This window comes from Lissotriton helveticus, chromosome 2_1, assembly GCF_964261635.1.
Source record: "Lissotriton helveticus chromosome 2_1, aLisHel1.1, whole genome shotgun sequence".
NCBI classification, from domain to species: domain Eukaryota; kingdom Metazoa; phylum Chordata; class Amphibia; order Caudata; family Salamandridae; genus Lissotriton; species Lissotriton helveticus.
Genome location: NC_136059.1, coordinates 1,793,813,572 through 1,793,834,208, shown reverse-complemented (window position 1 = coordinate 1,793,834,208; position 20,637 = coordinate 1,793,813,572). Strand labels below are relative to the sequence as shown.

Here is a 20,637-nt window from a genome sequence, read left to right as displayed (position 1 = left end):
GGTGATGTTTCTACCCTTATGGCAAGCCTATTGTTAGGTTTGTTCAGGAATCCCGAAGTAAAAATATCTAAGTCTCTCAAAGTATTCTACACCACGTAAGATAGGGCATTGGTTCCCAAATGACTTTAGGTGTGGCCAAATGTTCTCACCACGCAGCCTTCTTGTTGGCCCAGCGTTGTTGAACACAGTAACATAGGGTCAGTTCAGAAGTTTCTAGTCAACACATGTTGGTAAAACACAGCATGCCTAAGAAATATAAAAAATGCAAGCAATCCTTAGCATGCAAAATGAATCACATCTAAATCAACCACAAATATTGACAGTACAGCATTAAAAAGGTTTTTTCTCTAGGTTTTAACTTCGTCCATGGACCCGCTATGGGAGTAGTTTGTCCAACCATAGAACTTTGCTGATTAGGGCCCTTTGTTGGTGGTGTTGTTTGCTTAGCTTGTTGTTCTGAGGTGTTATGGGAACAAAAAACTACCTAACGTCAAGCAAATAGTCCTGAAATTGCTAAAGAAAGTATTCATCCGTGTGTACCGCTCATTATCCTAGAACATCAGTTAACTAAGTCCTGCAGAGATCCACAGCTACAGAGTTATGCAAAGATGGGACATCAAGCTTGGCATGGGATTTAGGAAGAAAAGAGATTACACTGAAATGACTCTGCCTCTTGCATGGATAGAGGAGCAGGGAGCGTTAAACAATAGGACAGGTAACATATTACAGTAATCTCATGATTCTGTACCTCGGTCGTCCTATTCACCATCATCTGAGGCAGCATAATTTGGAAAAAGAACACACATTAGTATCACGGCAGAGAACATGAACCACACAGCAAAGAACACACACTATTCCATGCTTTTTAAATGAAATACAACGTTATTTCAAGCCAACTCTTGTCTATCTGCATTCTATCAATTCAAATAAATAGCAACAAGCAATCACCATTACCCCAGGCTGAGCAACACACACAATTATCAGGGTGAGCCAGGTTTCGCCGTAATGTGCATCATAAATTAAACACGAAAAGCAGAATTGTATACACTAGGCACAGCCAGCTAACAGTGCATTGGCTGTGACAGATGCTTCCTGCCTGGAGCTGTAACATGCTCAGAGTTTTAGTCAGAGAGCGAGGTGCTCGCAAGGGTATCGTCGCATTGTTTACTGAGGGATGTTTTTTGTGCAATCTCATCATTTATTTCTACAGTATAAAAACTGCATGAATGCGGGGGACTGGTCGAGAACGGGAAGATATTGTCTTCCACAGGGAGGGGGAGGTTTCAGATGTGGGAGAATGTTTCATTCTCTTTTTTTTTTTAACAATGTTAGTCGTTTGGGGTTATTGAGACAATGTTTAAATTCTCTGTTTCTTTGGAACATGAATGTATTGCTAGAGAATATTAACACATTCGGAACGCATATGAAAGTGTTTGCAAAATATAGGTTTTTATGCTGTTACAACCCCACACTTCAGTATGTACAAGCATTGAACGGCCTATAGATGCAAGGTTGAGTGCCGGATACCAAAGTTTCTGAACATCTTCATGGAAAGGGTATCAGCATCCGCTGTAACTGAAACAGAAAATGTAGGGCCTGGGAGTTTTGGTGCCAATTTAGCGCACTGGTGGTGGGAGAGCTGTGGATGTGGCACCGATAGGAGTAGACAGCCAGGTAGTACTGTGGTTCCCACCCTCAAATTCAGCCTTTGAGACCAAGCTAACCGAATACATATGCTGATGTTAAAAAGTATTTATAACTTAGCGGGGTAAAATGCCACAGGTTTCAATTTTGAGAAACACAGCACCAAGGAGAGAGGCAAGACATTGGGATTAATGGGAGTTAGGGAGTTCCTTACACTAAGGTTTTGAAGGATAAGTGTGGCTTGCAGAATTGGATAGTCCACCAGGCATCTGTCGCTGGCAAAGCATTCCTTTTGTTATTTATGGAGATAATGATATCAGAGACACAGAGGAGATTATAAGAAATACGTTTTCTCCCCTTGTAAATGACCAGAAAAAGAATATGGTAAGTCAGATCAGGAGTCTCTGACTTTAGAGAGGCTCTGCGCCTGACTCCTCACGCTTCTCTATAGTCTTGGAACTTCCCAGTGACAACAGACTGAACAAACTATGTGGGGAAATGATGCTATATGTAACGCATGTGCCAATTTAAATAATACATGCAAGGAGTTTATTAGGTATATTGGGATAATAATTTTGTATATAGAAATATGATCTTTAAGTTGCTAAAAAAATATTTAGGCCACCCAATTACAAGTGCCCCAGAAAGTTCAATAGTATTAACCACACCTAGGAAATACAACTATATTGGAGAAGGAGTACTTACCAAGTGCTCCTATTTTGAGTTTCCCCAAGACAAATAGCGAATGAAATGTAGAACTGGTTAATTTCTTAACTATTTCTAAACGTATCTACATTTTCCAAGAATTTCCCCCTAAGTGCATTTTGCCCAGTGTGACCAGCTGAAATTTACCGGGAGAAAGTGTGGGGTGTGGTAATGACTACAGTACTCATAATTCCGATACATATGGCAATAGGAGATACAGCTTATATCAGTATTTAGCAGGGCACTCATAAACAGGGCCTTATGCTGGAATCCGTAGTGTACACTTGTAGGACATTTAACTGGCATTTCTTTTTTCCTAGTATGTTCTCGTATGAGCATTACCGTTTCAATGGTTTAATTGTTTACTTGGGACACCTGTCTACTGCACAATGGATGAGATATTGAATGCACCTACACAATCAGATACTATTTATTTTAGGGTATTACTAAGGTTATAGATAAATAGATTGTAGCAAGGACTGTATACTTTTCAGTTTTACAAGACCGCTCATGCATAGTTATCAGTTCAATGCAGCCTTCTTTACACCACACCTAAGGCTTACAACACACTCCTGATCATTCTCAGGAGTCATCCAATCCCCTCCTTTTTCACACAACCATACAAACTCATCCGTTGACTTCTATGTATTCTTTTGTCAGACACATATTTAACCAGAGTGCCAGGAAACCCCTTGGTTTTGCTGTTGCATCTCATAGATTTCTTATCATCATCATCAACCTCACTGTTGTCCGTTCTTGAGGACAACCCAGGGAAAAACCTCACTAAACATCCTGCAAGTGGACAATGCTTGATGTCAGTGAGGTCGTTCTATGCTATCCAACGGGGATAAAGGGCTCGGAGTCGGAGAGGCGCCACTCACCTTCGATTGTACATCTGCGTTGTGGTCATTCTGGAGCAGCAGAGCTGCTGACTTAGTGTCATCTTTCCGAGCAGCGATGTGCAGAGCAGGCAGCCTGACTTTACCCTTGGTATCATTCTCCAGCAAGATGGCCACCACCTGGTTGTGTCCTTGCTGTAGTGCCACAGCTAGCGGAGTGAAGCCGTCCTGTGAGATGTTAAAGATAGATACATAAGCATTGGTTCATTGAGTGCACTCTGCTTGGCACTTGGTAAAATCCCTGAAGAGAAAGAAACAGCACATTTTCACAAAGATACCATTTTTTAAATAAATTTACTTTTTCTTTGTAGTAGTTCAGTGACTTCCCAAAATGCCACATCAAATGCTGCAGGAAGAATGTGAAGTCGTTTTTCTGTTCACAGTTATTTGTATTTCAAGTGTCATTATCATGGCAAATGTAAGGCCTGATGCACAAAATATTTTAGGTGATGACTTAAGATGATTAAGTTTGCCTTAAGCAACTTGCTTACTCCATCATTCCATAAGACTCCTAAAATCAATTGTGATCGGGGACCTTGATATGTAAATGTAGGTGATTCCAGCACAGTGTCCTAAAGAAATGCAATGTAAGGTAGGTCAACACCTTCACAGAAGCCACTTTTTGGCCATTCACAAGCATTTGAAATGGCTTTGCCACAACCATCCGTTTAAAAAAAAATCTCCACATGAATTAAGCAGATATAATATATGGGATCCCTGTATAAATGTCAGTCACTAAGTTCTTACTAATGAAAAGATTCTTAACTCCACTATTATAAAGTTATTACATTTGAGTTCTGACGCCACAGTGCCTGCTGCAAGAGTCAAAAGGCAGACCTGGTCACAGAGGATAGAAGAAGCACAGAAAGTTGCTTTTCTTTCTTCTGCTCTATTTTATTTGCTTACAATTGCGAGAAAGGAGAATATGTTAATTGGTTGCACTCCTTAGGTAGAGAAAAGCTACAATCTTTCTGCAAGTGTCTACACGTTCCGAGCTACTGCAGCTTTTGAACATTTTTTAACTGACTGGTATTGAATGGTTTCTAATATCTGCTTGCAACAAATATCTAACAGGTTTTTGATGTGTTTAATTTTGCAATAGGGGTTTTAGTTTTAATATTCATATTTGAAAACATGCCGGCTCTTTCATATGAAAGAGCTACGCACCAAGCTTTTAAGTGGTTTGCTTGAAAGATGATGGTGGGACCATGTATTGTATGGTAAACTACCTGCTGGCATGCATGATACGGATATTGCAGGTCACCTCAGAGTTCCATAATCTTGTAAAGGAACTCAGCCTTTGGCCTCGTTCCTCTATACCAATCAAATAGTACTTAAAAAAGGTGGCTTATCACCCCTAAGGGTATTAGTTGAAGAGAGAGGTCTTGAGTCCTTTCATGAACTCTATCAGTGACGGTGACATGCGGACGTGGAAGGGAAGGGTGTTCCAGGACAAGGTGGCGAGGTGGGAGAAGGAGCGTCCTCCACAGCGGCTGCGGGGGATGTTTGGTATCAGTGTGAGAGCGAGTGGAGAAGAGGTTCCTGAGTGCTAGGTGAAATATGGTTATGGAACTCCTTGGCGACTTGCAATATCCTTATAATGTATGGAAGGTGCTACTTTATACCACATATAATTGGTGCAGAAGAATGGGGCAAAAATGCAGCTCTCTACCTCATTTTCACAAGGGATTGTAAGAGGAGAAGAGAATAGTTTGCAGAAAAAGTTTTAAATAAATGAAAAAGACATTAAAAATATATATTTTTAATTTCACTACTTAGCTAACCCTACACATGTCAGCTCTCTGCAATGCAGAATCACTGTGCATATGCTTATGGGCCATGTCAACAGACACAAATCTATGAGTGTGCTCTTTTTAAACAATTTTCTAGCATTTCCACACTATTTAGAATCATATGAGTATCTACCTAGCAAGAAAAGATTTCTTTTACAATAAAAAAATAATACAAAATGGCCAGACATTCTTCCTATGTGTGTTTCTTAGTTTAAAAAGGGTGAAGAAAACCATGCTGGACACTGGTACACAAGTATTGTAATGACAACATTATCTAGAAAATTGGTGGAGTGGCTTGCTCATGGAAAGTCATGCCTGGGACAGAAAGGGCAAGAGTGTTTGTCAGAAGGTACTGCTGGTAGAGAGCCACCCCTGGAGGAAGTCCCTGCCAATCAAAGCTGGCAAGTGGGCAGGGGATCAGGCTTGCATTGTGACATCCCCTTACAAATCAGGCCCCACACCCTCGTAAACCATAGTGTGAACATTCATCATCTAGAATCAGTATGTTGGGGGCACTAGAGAGGGACCATTCTAAGACACCACATCCTTCCTTCTGACCACTAGAAAGACTTCTGGATGGCATATCTTTCTGCAGTCAGATAGACTGAAAAATGGTCCTCTTCGATTTTTCCTGCCTTCCACTGCAGAGATGGATTCATTTCTGTAATCCCCTCCAGAAGAGCATCATCACCTAGCTGAAGAATTTAACTTCTTCCAAAGTTGACAGTAACCCTTATCTAATGAGCACCCAAACGTTTATTCAGCCTTGCGGTTTGAAATCCTTCCAAATTCATTATTTTACGACTTCTACAACTGAACTTGGGTCTTTAGTAACAACTTTCCTTATTGAAAGAGGGTAAGCAACACCTAACATCTGCTTCCAGTTGACGTTTCCAATATTTGATTTAAAATTAGCTCCTAAAATCAGGTGTCCATTCTCAAATCAACGGTATTGTATGTTTGTCAACACATTAGGATTACTGTTTTCAGTTACTTGCATATTAACATAAACCTATTACATGCTCTTCATTTTGTTAGGAGAGATGTTTTGATCCATTTGTTATTTTTTCAGATACATCTATTGAACAATGCAATCTAGTTCTCGACTTAGAAAGTCCAGGGTGCAATTTCAGCTATGAATGTTAGCCTATTTTTTTGTAACACATTCTGAAAAAGCTTTAGGGGGCTCAGTTTGAATGCTTTACTGATAGTCTCATAAAAGGTGTAATGGAGCACGAGGTGTAAAGAAGAACCAACTGACTGAGAGCCTGATTACGAGTTAGGTGGAGGGGTTACTCCATCACAAATGTGACAGATGTACTGTCCACCTTGTTACGAGTTCCATTCTGTTCCATTGGATATAATGGAACTCGTATTAGGGCGCGCTGGATATCCGCCACATTTGTGATGGAGTAACCCGTCCACCAAACTTGTAATCAGCCCCTGAGTCTTTCAACATTGTTCTGTATTTCTCCAGAACTGTACTGCTGTAGAACTATGATGGGAAGGGCAGAAGCAGTTACGCATAAATCCTCAGATGCATGAGTGATGCCAGAAACATGTGTATGACTGTTGTCAGCATGGTTTACACTGTCCTAAATTAACGTCTAATTTGTCCCAGATTTTCTCATAATGTCAAGTCGTTTTGGATCCCCCATTTTCAGCTTATCACTGAGTCGTGCATTGAATTTCAAAGCCAACCAAGAACATTCAATGGCCAAGGTTAGTAGATAGCCCAATCAAAGATTAGCTATTTGTAATAAAAAAGAATTATAGAAAGGACTCATTCAGTATCTCCTCCCTTACACTACCTGAATATATAACAAAGATGATATGATTTACAAACTTGACGAGCTTATTAAAGCAATTTATGTATTTATTGGTGATTTGTAAGGCACTATGAACCAATAGTGAGCTGCTTCAGAATGGCCATAGGAGAAGAAGGGGAAAATGGGCATGAACGCTTGGGTACAAGAGTGAATACCAGCAGCAGAAGGAAGCATTCCACCTCTGAGCTGGAAGGTGGAAATTAAGAGAATGTCATCAAATGCAGAAGTTCAGTATAGTATGCAAACAATTTAGTTCTGTCAAAGAAAGCAGACAACTATGAAGGCAGGAGACAATGGGGGGCGTGGCTAGCAGCTGGAGAAGATGGCCGCAGCCTAACGAGGCTCCCGACCCCTCGCCCAGTAATCCTTAAAATATATCCTATACATGACCTGGGATCCCCGTGAAACTCCGGGTGATCCCAGGCGACACGACAGCGCCTGCTCCGATCTGCTCAGCGCGTCGGTGGACGCACCGCCGGGCGCCCGACCGGGGTGAAGGAAACGAGGGTCCGGAGCGAAGAAGATGGCGGCGCCCGTCCTCCCGACGAAGAGCTGAGGGCTGCGCCTCCTGCCATTTCACCCGGCTGCGGTGAGCCGCCTGATGCCCGGACGTCGCAGAAACTGCAGGGCCGGCTGTTGAGAGCCCCATCTCCTCCTGCTGCCGGAGCTGGGATCGCGCCCTGCGTCCGGGTGCTCCCGGTGGGGCTCCCGGTGTGGCTCCTCCCTGCCTGGGACACACACACCAAATCGACCCCCCGGCTTCTGGAGGCCTTTCCCGCCGAGGGTTCTGTGAGGCGAATCGGGGCCTGATCCGCGATTCGCCCGGACTGGGGGCAGAGCGGCGCCTCCAACGACAGAGGCCGTGGTGAGTGGCGACCCCAAAGCCCCCTGAAGTTACCTCCGTTACAGACAGTGACCTTGGCGGGGGCGGACATGTTACCTTGCCTCCCACAGGAGAGGACTTCCGCGGCCTGAGGCCTGTGCTATAAAGGACCCGCCAGGCCCGCCTGCCCCCTACGTGGCATATTGACCTGCACTGCGGCCCATATTTCGGGGAACATCCTGTTTCACCCGGGTGTCCCTCCACCGGAGCGCCCGCCAACGCAGCCCCTCGACTTGTGGCCTTCGGCGGGTGCGGGCCCCTCGGTCCGCCGGTGCCCCGTGAAGCCCCGACGGCGTCCCCTACCGGGACTGCGGGACCGACATCGAGGCCCTGGTCCTGCTCCGGGGCCCTGCTTTTAGTCCCGGCCCTTCGCCCTAGTCACCCTCTCCACTACCGGATTGCTGGCAGTGAACCTTCCTCCCCTGAGGGTTCTGCGGCGGAGTGTCACCCTGAGTTGGGCCTGGTGCTCAAGACCGGAGCGCGCGGCGGCGATTGCTGGCCACCTGGACGTCCCCACTGATTGCTCTCTTTGGACTGTGGCTCTCAGGCGAGCCCCCACCGGTTCATACGATATCTGTCTCCTTGACGACCCCGGAGCGCTTGTTGGCGGTGGTGGGCCCCGGGGGACGAGGGGCCATGCGATACACCCGGCGCGATCTCGCCCACATCACCCAATCGCAGAACCGGGACTCTGGATGGCTGCCTAGCCTGCACCGACGGAAGGTCTGAGCCGGCTTGGTGCGAAGAAACGACAATTGCCCGCCTCGACGTGGGGATTCTGTGTAGGAGTAGGCTCCGTACCAGCTTGGCCATCCCCTGGGAGTGCAGACGCGAGAGAGGACTACAAGGCCCAGGCTGACCTGCGCTCGAGCCTGATCTGTGACCTGCCTGGCCCTCGCTCTCCTGACGGCCTGGGTTGCAGGTGGCCTCAGCGCCAGTGGCCTTCCACAACGATCTGGCACATCTCACCATCCCACTACGCAATGGGGAAGCCAAGGGGGGTGAAGGGAGATGGCCACCCACCACCGGAAACAACTGAAGAGACTCCGCCACCCTCCACTGACCTACAACAGATGCAGGACCGTATCCTGGAAGCCATAGCGGCCACGAAAGACGCACTGCATCAAGACATCGCGCAGGTGTCGACGGGGTTGGGGCTCCTCCGAGCAGACCACGGAAAACTTGCGGATAGGGTCAAGTCGGTGGAGGATACACTGAAGGACATAGTGCCAGCACACAAATCGGCGGAGAGCCAACTCACGGAGGCTCTGGAGCGCATACAAACCCTGGAGAAGCGAGTGGAGGATGCCGAAAATCGCAGCCGGAGGAATAATATACGCCTTGTGGGCCTCCCGGAGAAAAAAGAGGGCTCGGACATGGTGAGCTACCTAACTGATTGGCTACGAACAACCGTCGCCCCAGAGGGCCTCTCGCCCTTCTTCACGCTGGAGAGGGCGCACCGAGTTCCAGCCAGGCCCCCGCAGCCGGGCCTACCGCCTCGCCCAGTGGTCATCAAGCTGTTGCACTACAAAGACAGGGACCTACTACTCCAGAGGCCCCGGGAAGCGGGCCCCTTCCAGGTGGACAGTAGCCGAGTCACGCTATTCCCGGACTACACCTTCGAAACTCAAAAGCTAAGGGCCTCTTTCCTCTCCATCAAGAAAGAACTGCGAACTGAAGGTATTCAATACTCGCTTCTTTTTCCGGCCAGGCTCCGAGTGGTGGTGGACGAGAAATCGTTGTTCTTCCCGACAGCAGCGGAGGCATGGACCTGATGGGACACCTACAAAGCGGGCACAGACGGTGCCCGGTTCCGAGAGGAGGAGGAAAGACAGAAGCAGCGTGCGGAGAGAACGCGGAGACACCACGGGCGCAGCCGAAGATCCAGAAGGCCCACGGAATCGCAAACGGAGGAAGAGAGAAAGGCGGCGTTGCAGGCGGTGATGGACGTATCGGGGTCGGCGCTCGCCCAGTCGGGGAGAGCCTCGGGCTCGGAAGAACAGGGCACGGGCTAAGAGACTGAACAATCGGAGTTTGGCGGCATGAGGGGCCCGACGGTTACGCCACAGACATCAGAGAACATAATTGAGGGCTGAAAACAGCGCTGACGCTCCTACTGGTTTGGGAGTTATGGGAGCCACCGCCTTGGACACCTGTGCAGGCGCTTGTAAGACTGGTTCACCGTGAGTTTTGCTGCATATTGCGGGGCGGGGGGAGTGGGACCTGCACTTACAGTGCTTGAGGCTAGTTCACGCTCCTTAGTGCAGACTGTGGAATAGTGGAACTTGCGAGCACGTTGCTCGACTATAGTTTGGATGGGGACTGCTCTTTCAGGGTTGGGTCCTATTCTGGGGGGGGTGGGGGGGGGCTGGAGTAGTTGGGGAGTCTCGAGGCATGACGTTGGGGTGGGGAGTGGGCATTGTTCACTTGGGGGATGGGGATAGTGTCGCGCCTGCTGCCAGAGGGCGAAATGTGATTGATTCGGACCGAACACTGTGGGACAATGGCTAATGCGGGCTCGCTGAAATGTGTGTCTTGGAATGTGAGGGGGCTGCACACTATGGCAAGGAGGCACAAGATCCACGCTTATCTGGTTTGGAGGGGGGTACACATAGCATTTCTGCAAGAGACCCATCTGACAAAGAAAGAAGGATTTGCGCTGCAGCGTAGGTGGAGAGGGCAATTGTTTAACACCACGTACTCTGCCTTTGCTAGGGAGGTGTTAATATGGATCAGAGCGGGCACTCCTTTTCAAGTGACCAGACATATAATTGACCCTGACGGGAGGTTTGTAGTGCTCGAGGTTAGGCTTCGAGGCCAACACATAGTGCTCAGTAGTGTCTATGCACCTAACGTTGATCAGGCTAACTACCTTACAAAATTATCCGGGATCATGGCCAGATATCTCACGGGTCCTGTTTTGATGGGAGGGGACTTTAATTCTGTAGCGGACACAGCCCTAGACAGATCACATCCACCACTGCACTCATCCCCAGTACATAGGCTAGCGAGATCCAGATTGGACTGGCAGGGACAGTGGGGACTCGCGGATGCCTGGCGTACACAACACCCAGCAGAGCGTGACTATTCATTCTACTCGAGCCCACATGACCTTCACGTCCGCATTGATACCTTTTTGTGCTCCCGATCGGTGCTCCCTGCAGTGGTTAGAACTGAATACCTAATGCGAACCCTGTCCGACCATAACCCTCTACTCCTGACTCTGGACTGGATATCTGAGGTACCGCGAATCCCGACGTGGCGGCTGCGGCCGGACACCTTGGACGACCCGCCATTCCGGGCTGACCTGGAGGAGAGGATTTCTCAATACTTCATAGAAAACGAGGGTTCCGCTTCCGCCAGGGGAGTGGAATGGGACGCCTTCAAGACTGTAGTGAGAGGACACTGCATAGGAAAGTATGCAGGGGTGCGTAGGACCTTGCTGGACGACCTGGAGAAGGCTGAGCAGGCTCTGAGGGAGGCTGAGCGCAAGCGCCCTGGCCAACCTGAGCTCCAGAAGTCGGTTAGCGACGAGAGGGAAGCAGTGGCGGTAGAAGTAGAGCTCCTTCGCAGTTTTGACTATAAAGTATATTTGACTAGATCACATGCGGAGGGCGACAAAACTGGCACACTCCTGGCCTGGCTGGCGAACCCCACTAGGTGCAACCAACCGATCCTGGCTCTGAAAGGAAAGGGTGGCTGTGTCGACACCACACCGTCTGCAATAGTAGAGGGCTTCCGGGAGTATTATGTGGGACTATACAAGAGCGCTCTTGGGGACCAGGGTGAGGCGATAGATGCTTTCTTAAATGAGCTGCAGTTACCGCAACTTAACCGGGACCAAGCTGACGCCCCAGGAGGCCCAATAGAACTGCCAGAAATAAAGAGTGCGGTAAAGCAAATGGCCCGGAACAAAACCCCGGGCATAGACGGATTGCCTGTGGAATTTTACGGTCGATACCTCGACCAATTGGCCCCTAGGCTCCAAATAATTTATAACGAGGCCAAAGATAAAGGCCGACTCCCCCAGTCAATGCGTGAGGCCATAATGATTCCACTACTAAAGCCGCGGAGGGAGACTACGGACCCCGCCTCCTACAGGCCGCTGTCGATGTTAACGACAGACTATAAGATACTGAGTACTGTGCTGGCCTCCAGGTTGTTGACCCACATGCAAGACCTGATCCATAAAGACCAGTCCGGCTTTATACCCACCCGTAACACGACCCACAATATACGGAGGTTGCTCCGACTGATGGACGACCCCCCCCCCCGGCACAGAGACTCCCCTCGTATTGGCTGTGGACATTGAGAAAGCCTTTGACAGCCTAGAATGGGATTATCTGTATAGAGTGATGCAGAGGTTCGGCCTGGGGGAAGGATACATCACTTGGACGAAAGTATTATATGCGTCAGCTAGGGCGAGAGTAAAGGTTGGTGCCCTGATATCCCTCCAGTTCGAGGTACTGCGTGGCACAAGACAGGGGTGCGCACTTTCTCCCCTGCTATTTGCACTGGCGGTGGAGCCTCTGGGGGCGCTGGCCAGGCGGGGTGATTATTACGGAGGGCTGGAGTTCAGAGGAGTGCGACACTTCATTTCATTATATGCAGATGACATTCTCCTCTATTTGGAGAATGCCGATGGTGCTGTGGAGGGGGCAGAGAGACTGCTGGCGCGCTTTGGCACGTTATCAGGCCTTAAAGTGAACTGGGCTAAAACCTGTCTCTTCCCCCTGCGGAGAGACACGATCCCACCCCCGACCCGCCCACTGCTCCGGTGGGAGCCTGACTGCCTGCCCTACCTGGGGGTGCACATATATCGCGACCCGGCGAACATGCTGGACGGCAATGTGGGCCGCTGTATCCGAGCTTTACAGAACAGCATGTCCTTTTGGGCCACCCTACCTCTGTCGGTGGCTGGACGGATATCTCTCTTGAAGATGGTTGCCTTACCACGCTTACTATATTACTTCAGAACTCTCCCCGTATGGGTGCCTGGAGCGATTTTCCAACAATTAAAATCGGCACTCGTGTCATTCTTATGGGGAAAGTGCAGACGCAGGATCGCCCTAGCGGCACTGACCCGCCCCAAAGACGAAGGAGGCCTGGCGGTCCCTGACTTCGAGCTCTACTACCTGGCCGCCCAACTGCAGACATTCACGCAAGAAGTTGCGAGAGCCTACCGCGGGCCGGACCCGGAGAGGGACGCCGGTACCCCCCGCCATGTGTTGGCCTATATTGCCCTGCGGCAAAAGCGGACGCTAGGTGACCTCTCCCAGGAAGAACGGACGTTTCGTTTATGCTGGAACCGCTCGCAGAAACGAGCGGGAATCCACCACCCGTATGCGCCCGAAATCCCATTGGGCATTTTGCCGGCACTCCCGCACGGGGGGGACTGGTCGAGGCTCCAGCTATGGGAGGAGGCGGGATTACAGGTAGTTGGGGACTTATATGACGATGGCGTGCTAGCCCCGTACCAGACACTGCAGGAGCGCCACGATCTCCCGAGGGGGGACTACTTACTACACGCGGCTGTGGTGAGGGCTATCCAGGCACACTGGGAGGAGGGTTTGGCCGAACTGCCGACGGCATCGGCTTGCCAGTATACAATGATGGCTGCGGGCACCTTCAAGGCGGTGACGTGCCTCTACTCAAGAATGATGGGTGATTCCTTGCAGCCGCTAACGGCATTGAAGGCCAAATGGGAGACAGACCTACACAGGGAGATTCCGGACACTACCTGGTCCCAACTGCTGCGAAGGCCGAGAAATAGCACTAGGAACGCGCGCTTCCAGTTAATACACTTTTACATTCTTCATAGAGTCTACCTCACCCCTTGTAAAATTGCGCAGTACTTCGGAGCAGTGGAAGCGGCGTGTCCCAGATGCAAATAGGGGAGAACCTAGTGCATATGCTACGAGACTGCCCTCATCTGCAGGACTACTGGACGGACATTGGCGCCACACTGAATGAGGTGACAGACAGGAATCTGCAATTCGACAGTGCCACTAGTATATTACATTGGTTCCCACACACACCCAAAAACAAGATATCGAGTAAATTCATTGACATGGGCCTAATATTAGCGAAAAGGGAGCTGACCAAGGGGTGGAAGTCGAGGTCGGGACCAACACACCGGAGGTGGTTGAACGAATTGCTAAAATGGGCGGCGGCCGAGAGCACGATCAGATACCAACTGGCCCGCCGCGGCTCAGAGGAACGAGCCCAGGAGGCAGCATTGACATGGGAAATGCTAGTACAGGCACTACGAGATAACTCGGTGGAGGAGGAGAGGGGGAGGACGTAAGGACCAAGGAGACCTGATCGAGAGGGCCACGGTGCCGGCCCCCCCACTAGACACACACACATAGTACACACCAAATTGCTTCTGCCCATTACCACAAATTCATACCACCCAGGGCTAGGCGCAGGCGTGGACACTGTGGGTGGGAGGGTGAGGGGGGAGTTGTAGTGCGGGTTCAGGGGTGCAAACTGAAGATCAGGGGAACTATTGTCTGATGCTACTGGAGAGACGGGGGGTATTGACTGAAAAGCAGACACCGGATTACCTCAATTAAGGCCATGGGAGGAAGAAGTGTAACAAGCACCGAGGAAACGAAGGATGCCGCCCGGCCTACGGGATGTGGGCTGAATGGCTGTTTGTATTAATCAGGTGCGGAGTTCGATTGAGGAAAAGTCTGTACTGACATGATCCGGTAATGATATGTATACTGTACCTTGATCTGCAATAAAAAACGTTTAAACAAAAAAAAATGAAGGCAGGAGACAATATACCCTCCAGACCAATCGCCGTGAGCCAAGGACGATGCATCTCTATAATACCACTATGGAAATCTACATTCTTACCTTTCCCATCCATTTATACTCCCCTACATGTTTTCTAGTAAAGCACTTTAAAAACCACCAGGTACCAAGAATGTATCTTCCATTGCACATTCAGACATGGTCCTGCCTTTTTGCCCTTATTATGCCTCTGATATCAAACCGGGCATCTAAAACGTGAATATGACAAAGCTGCTCCCCCACTAACACACTGCTAAGAGCCAACACATTTGTGAATGGTGTGTTATCATGGGATATACCAACAAATCCTGAAAAGTCAGGAGTCAGTTGCAGAGTGAATGTACCTCTGTCGCAGTGCTCTGGTTAGCTCCATTTTCCAGCAAATATTTCACAACGTCCAGGTGATTTTCCTGAGCTGCCATGTAGAGAGGAGTGAAGCCATTCTGTAAAATAAAAACAAATGCACATTTAATATCTTGATTTGGTTTAATACCGTGAAGGTGCAAGCAAGGTAATACTTAAAAGATAGATAATGAGCACTGGAAACTGAAGTCTTTCAAAGCAATCACATCAGCTACTCAGGAAGAGTATGTTTTTGCTCAGCAAAGCTAAACGACAACAGAATGTTCTCTCACTCTAGCCACACAGTCATTAGAGGAGCACAGAAACCATGCAACCTGCAAGATATCCATTAGGATCCAGTTAGTATCTGCCATACAATATCTGGCAAGGCATTAAACCTCATGACCAAAGGTATCACTGTGAGCCACTATGCAGAGGCAAACCACTGCACACTGGCCATCCACAAGGATTAGGATTACAAAACCACCCGCTTTCAGGGAACACCTACACCTTGCATGGCTCGGAAATGAATCTCCTCAAGGAGAACATCTGCTGAGAAGACCCACTACTACAAGCTCCAATTTGTACAGACAACCATCAAAGATGTCATGTGATCGCTGAACTTTGTATTATACAAATATAGCAGCGGCTAAGGCAAAGAAGCGTCACCCCCCCCCCAACCCCCTGCTGGGCAACTGAGGGAAAGGACAAATAAAATGATAATAAAACAGTATTATGATCATTTTATTTTTCCTCCGGATGGACACAAGTCTTTGGTGCGGGGCCATCCCATGACAGGCACGGAGATGGAGTAGTGGAGAGCACTTCTGTCGGTGCGTATGACGGTTTGGCTGGCCGTCCTAGGATGGCCAAACTGTCATGTTATGCGGATTGACATCTCCCCAACTAGAGCTTCATTGTCCGGTGGAGCGAACAGCAGACGTAGGCTCCCAGTCTCCTTTGGAGTGGAAAACAAGCCCGCTCGGGTCAATCCCAGTGCTTCTGTCATGCTGGCCAGCATGACGGAAGAACTGGGATTGACCGTGGGGAGTCTGGGAGCCTCAGCACATACACAACAGGAAGGAGAAGCACAGCAGAGTGCTGAACGGTGAGTAACAGGTAAGCTATTTTCTTTATTTTGTCATATGTCCACCCCCCCCCAACTCGTACCCATTCCCCACACCGTAACTCTGCCACGAGACCAGCCGCTACTACACAAATATCCAATTGCATACCATAAGGAGCAGCCGTGGCCCATCCTAATAGGCGAAGGGTCCTTTTGCCAAAAAGGAAGAGTGTCAGGCTGAGTAAAGGTCAGCCTAACATACAGTCATTATTTTCAGGTCAGGCAGACAAGAGCTAGGCATGCACTAAATGCGCAGGCTCCTAGGTATCTGAGCTGAACTTTGCCTGGCTGAATATGTCACTGCTACTGTGGGTGTGACATCCTCATTGTGATGGGGGGGCGTGCGCCACAGATTGCCTCGGACCTTGCTGCTTCAGTTCTAAGCCCTAAAGTACCCAGGGCTGAATGTCAATGAATGGCACTTCCTCACAGAGTGGGGTGGGGTCAGCAGTCTCACTGACCCCATCTCACTCTGTGACGAGTAGGGACTGCTGCCTCCCATCACTGGCTAATCTAAGTTCAGCCAGTGAGGGAAGGCAGGAAGATTTTCTATAACCATTCATCTTTAAATTATGCCCTTAATCTCTCTAACATGCTGGAGTCCATTTACCAGCTTATTAAAATCCCAATGCTTACTATTCCATAAAAGACAGTGGTCATTCATAGAGGAACTGCAACTGACATCATTGCTGACCAGTCATTATACACTGGCCAAATGATATTCCACTATTTGTAGGTACCCCCCCCACACACACACACCTTTACTGAGCAGGTGATGGAGCCAGAAGAGTTAGCAGACATTAAATCAGAGGTTCAGGTGCACATTTTACATAACCACCTCATTACAGGTCTCCTAAAGCAATTTTTCATCATGTATTTGCTTCTGTGCATGGGTTTTAATGTTTTCTTTATGTGAATTGACAGGGTACCTCTAGAAACCTATAACAGTCAACTATTTTAGACATGCTCCTAGAGATAGTTTGTGAATGCTTACTTGCAGTCATTAGACTCAGTAAATGGAGGGAATAAGTGTGCTGCATCTGTTATAGCAGCCCCCCGACTCATTAAATGGCCAGGCCTATATCAGCCATTGGAAATACCCCTTACAGAGCAAATATCTAACATATTTGAATAGCAGCCTTGGGAAGCTGACACACTGAACATCCTAGTATTACCCAAACCATTGCACATTTATAAGAACCCGAACATATAATTGGCAACACCTAAAAATATTAAAACAACACTCATATATCAAGGATGTGCTCTTTTATATAAAGGCAGCAGCCAGGCAAATAATGGAATCAATTCTGATCAGATTCAGTTATGGCCACCGGAAGTTTGATGGACTATTGATTAGCTGACACAGATCAGCGTTAAATATTAAGTCCTGGCACAATATTTAAAATTGGTTGTATTCCTTCTTGGATATGATTTTTCATTGCCATTTTTGTCAGTGTGCAGTGTGACACAGTGTGTCAGACCGGTGCTGAATTTTCTGTTGCAAACACATTTTCCCACTGAGCACCAAAGTCTGATTGCAGTTAACCAGAAAAAAGGTGCAATATATATATATATATATATACACAGTTTCACAGGTGCCCACATGCAGGATGCACTCACTGTGAGCAAACTCCAATTTGGGGAAGAGACCCATGCTCCCAGCATCAGCAGAGCCTGACGCGTTTCAGGAATTCTCCCTTTCTCAAAGGCTTTCAGCAATTGAATCACTGCCAGCATCGCGAACATCAGCGTTTGTCCCTCCTTTATTTTGATAGCACAATCATACTCAGGTGAGTTGTACATTACTTCTGCATCATGGGGCTGGTAGTTCATAATAATAAAACCCAAGTGGGCTGCAGGCAGACCATTCAATCCAATCTTTAAAAATCACGGGGGCACAGGCAGAGTTCATCCCTGTTCAAATTTCGAACTACCAGCCCCATGACGCAGTAGTAATGTACAACTCACCTGAGTATGATTGTGCTATCAAAATAAAGGAGGGACAAACGCTGATGTTCGCGATGCTGGCAGTCATTCAATTGCAGAAAGCCTTTGAGAAAGGGAGAATTTCTGAAATGTGTCAGGCTCTGCTGATGCTGGGAGCATTGGTCTCTTCCCCAAATTGGAGTTTGCTCACAGTGAGTGCATCCTGCATGTGGGCACCTGTGAAACTGTATATATATATAAATGCAGCTCCTTCCTGTACCTCCTTTTGGCGAACACAGAAATCAGTGGACCACCAGACAGCTTAGAAGTCGCAGGTAAGTTTATTGATCTTTTCTCCTCACTCCTCGCATTACGCGTTTCGGGCAACGAGTGCCCTTGATCACATAGTGAGCCTGCAGTACGCTGTAGTTTTTATATACAATTGTATTTTTGAAATGCTATACCATGTGACCTCAAACAGTGAAGAAATACTTAGTGCAACAAATATTCATGGAACTCTGGTGGTATTGCGAGGCTCATAACTCTAGGCATTTATACATGACAGAGTATAAGACATTATCTCAAGTTAATTTTCTTTCTAATTATTGGATGTTGGTTATAAATTGCAGCTTAAATGCCCCAAAATTTGAACATTTCGCTAATATTATGTGCAAATTCCGCAATTAGAATACACATCATCTAAAAAACACTAATTATGTGCAAAATACGCAAATATGGCTTGTACAAACTTTGCATACCTGAGTGCAAATCACTGCTTAAATGCAGAAACATTTGTGCAAATTCTGCAAAGATGAATGTGAACATTAGCTGCCTACATGCATTAATGGTATCAAAAGGATCTTGTTTAAACCCCTAAATTGTATTTACACACCATAACCAAAAGTAGTATCCATACTTATTTGTCTAATTCTAAAATTAACATGAGAAATGACATATAGAATCCTGTCAAATTACATTTAGGTCTACGAGAGAATGGCCCCCAATTATACTAGTTATATTTTATAGTCATAGACAATATAGTTCCAAACAAGAATACAAAGTGTCAAGTGCTAGTCATATGTGCAAACAACAATTATTAAAAGCAATAATCTTATTTAAGAACTGAGGCCTGTTGGTTTGGTTTAAATGATGTTAATTACCCAAACCTTTTGAGGCATTTCATTATTATGTGTGGATTTAGAGACCCGACCACTCACAAGCCTGTGAGGGTCTAAAATTATTACTCAAGAAGTCTCCTAAATCTTCATAAGGCTTAACTTATTCACAAAAGATTAATATTCAGCGATTGTTTAAAGGAAAGTGTGCATGTCCTCCGTGTTATTGAGACCATTCGGGTGTTTACTATCCAAGTTCAAGATATACCTTGTTTCCAATTGTCTCAATAACTTTTCTCTATTGCTACCTCTCCGTGGCATAGAGACGGAATCAATCACATAATAGGATAAACAATTGATATCCTTATTTTGGACAGCTTTAAAGTGTCTTGTGACTGGGTAGGTCGGATCACAATTCATGATGGCTCTAATGTGCTGCAATATTCTCACGTGCACCTGGAGCTTAGTACTTTCCACATATCTAAGCCCACAGGTGCACGTGAGGACATATACTGCAAACTCCGTACGGCAATTGTAGTTGCCCTTAATGTCAACTTTTTTCCCTGAATGGAGTAGTATATTTGGTTGTATTTACTCCAAACTTGCATGTGCGGAACGTTATACATTTAAAGAAACCCTTTCTAGGTGTTAACCATGTTTTCATCGGTTACCCCTCAGTATTGTTCTTAGATAACTGGGTGGCCATTGATTGGGATTTCCTAAATGTAATCAAGGGTTTTTCTGGCAATCTATCATTTAAAATATTCTCTGTTAAGACAATGGGCCAATTTCTATCTATTATAGCTCTGATCTTACGTTCTTGGCAACTGAATGTGGTGATTAATCTAGGTGAATCTTCCACTTCCCTGTCATCTTCTCTTGCCTCTACCTCTTGTGGCAGTAGTGATGTTCTTGATCTTGTGCTTGCTTTTAATACTGCATCTGCTAATATTTTCTCTGTATATCCTCTTTTTTTCATTCTAACCAGGGCTTCAGTTTGACATTTTAAGATCTCGCCATAAGGGATGCTAGCAATCAAATGTTTAGGGTGTGCACTCGTTGCGTGAAGTGTTGCGTTTCCTGTGGTAGGTTTTCTAAGCGCAGTTGTAGCTAGTTTATTATTCTTAACATAAACGCACACAGCTAAAAATTCAATTGAGGTAGGACTGAGATGCGAAGTAAAATGTGAATTAAAACCATTAACATTTTAATGTTCTTAATAAAATCCTCTGCACTCTCTACATCTCCCTTCCAAAGAATAAAAACAACATCAATAAAACGCAACCAGTGTATAATCCTATTGTCACAAATGTATTTGTATTGCGTCCTGAGGACCTGCTCCTCCCTGAACCCCACGTGTAAACACACGTAGCTCAGGGAAAAGCATGCTCCCATGGCAACTCCCTATATAAAGTAATTCTCGCCACACACATTCACCCTTTGCAGGTAATGACGAAGAGTAGACCCGATGTCTGGTACCAGTTCTCAGTGATTTATTGTGCAAATCAAAGATCGCCCAGCAAGTCCGCCATGATGCGTTTCGCCTCTATACATATATAGCACCTGATATA

General features: G+C 47.0%; 1 protein-coding gene across 6 annotated transcripts in view; it reads right to left on the bottom strand.

The window, feature by feature from the left end:
• Nucleotides 1–20,637, bottom strand: part of ANK2 (ankyrin 2) — a 1,987,506-nt gene that overhangs the window by 704,542 nt on the left and 1,262,327 nt on the right. For 5 of the 6 annotated variants that reach the window (XM_078676735.1, XM_078676733.1, XM_078676736.1 and 2 more), the window contains 3 exons: nucleotides 14,902–15,000; nucleotides 3,231–3,416; nucleotides 749–772 (listed from right to left, as the gene is read on the bottom strand). In XM_078676735.1, the coding sequence (XP_078532861.1) occupies nucleotides 749–772; nucleotides 3,231–3,416; nucleotides 14,902–15,000 (309 nt within the window). The remainder of the gene's footprint in view (nucleotides 1–748; nucleotides 773–3,230; nucleotides 3,417–14,901; nucleotides 15,001–20,637) is intronic. The other variant, XM_078676739.1, reaches the window with a different exon arrangement.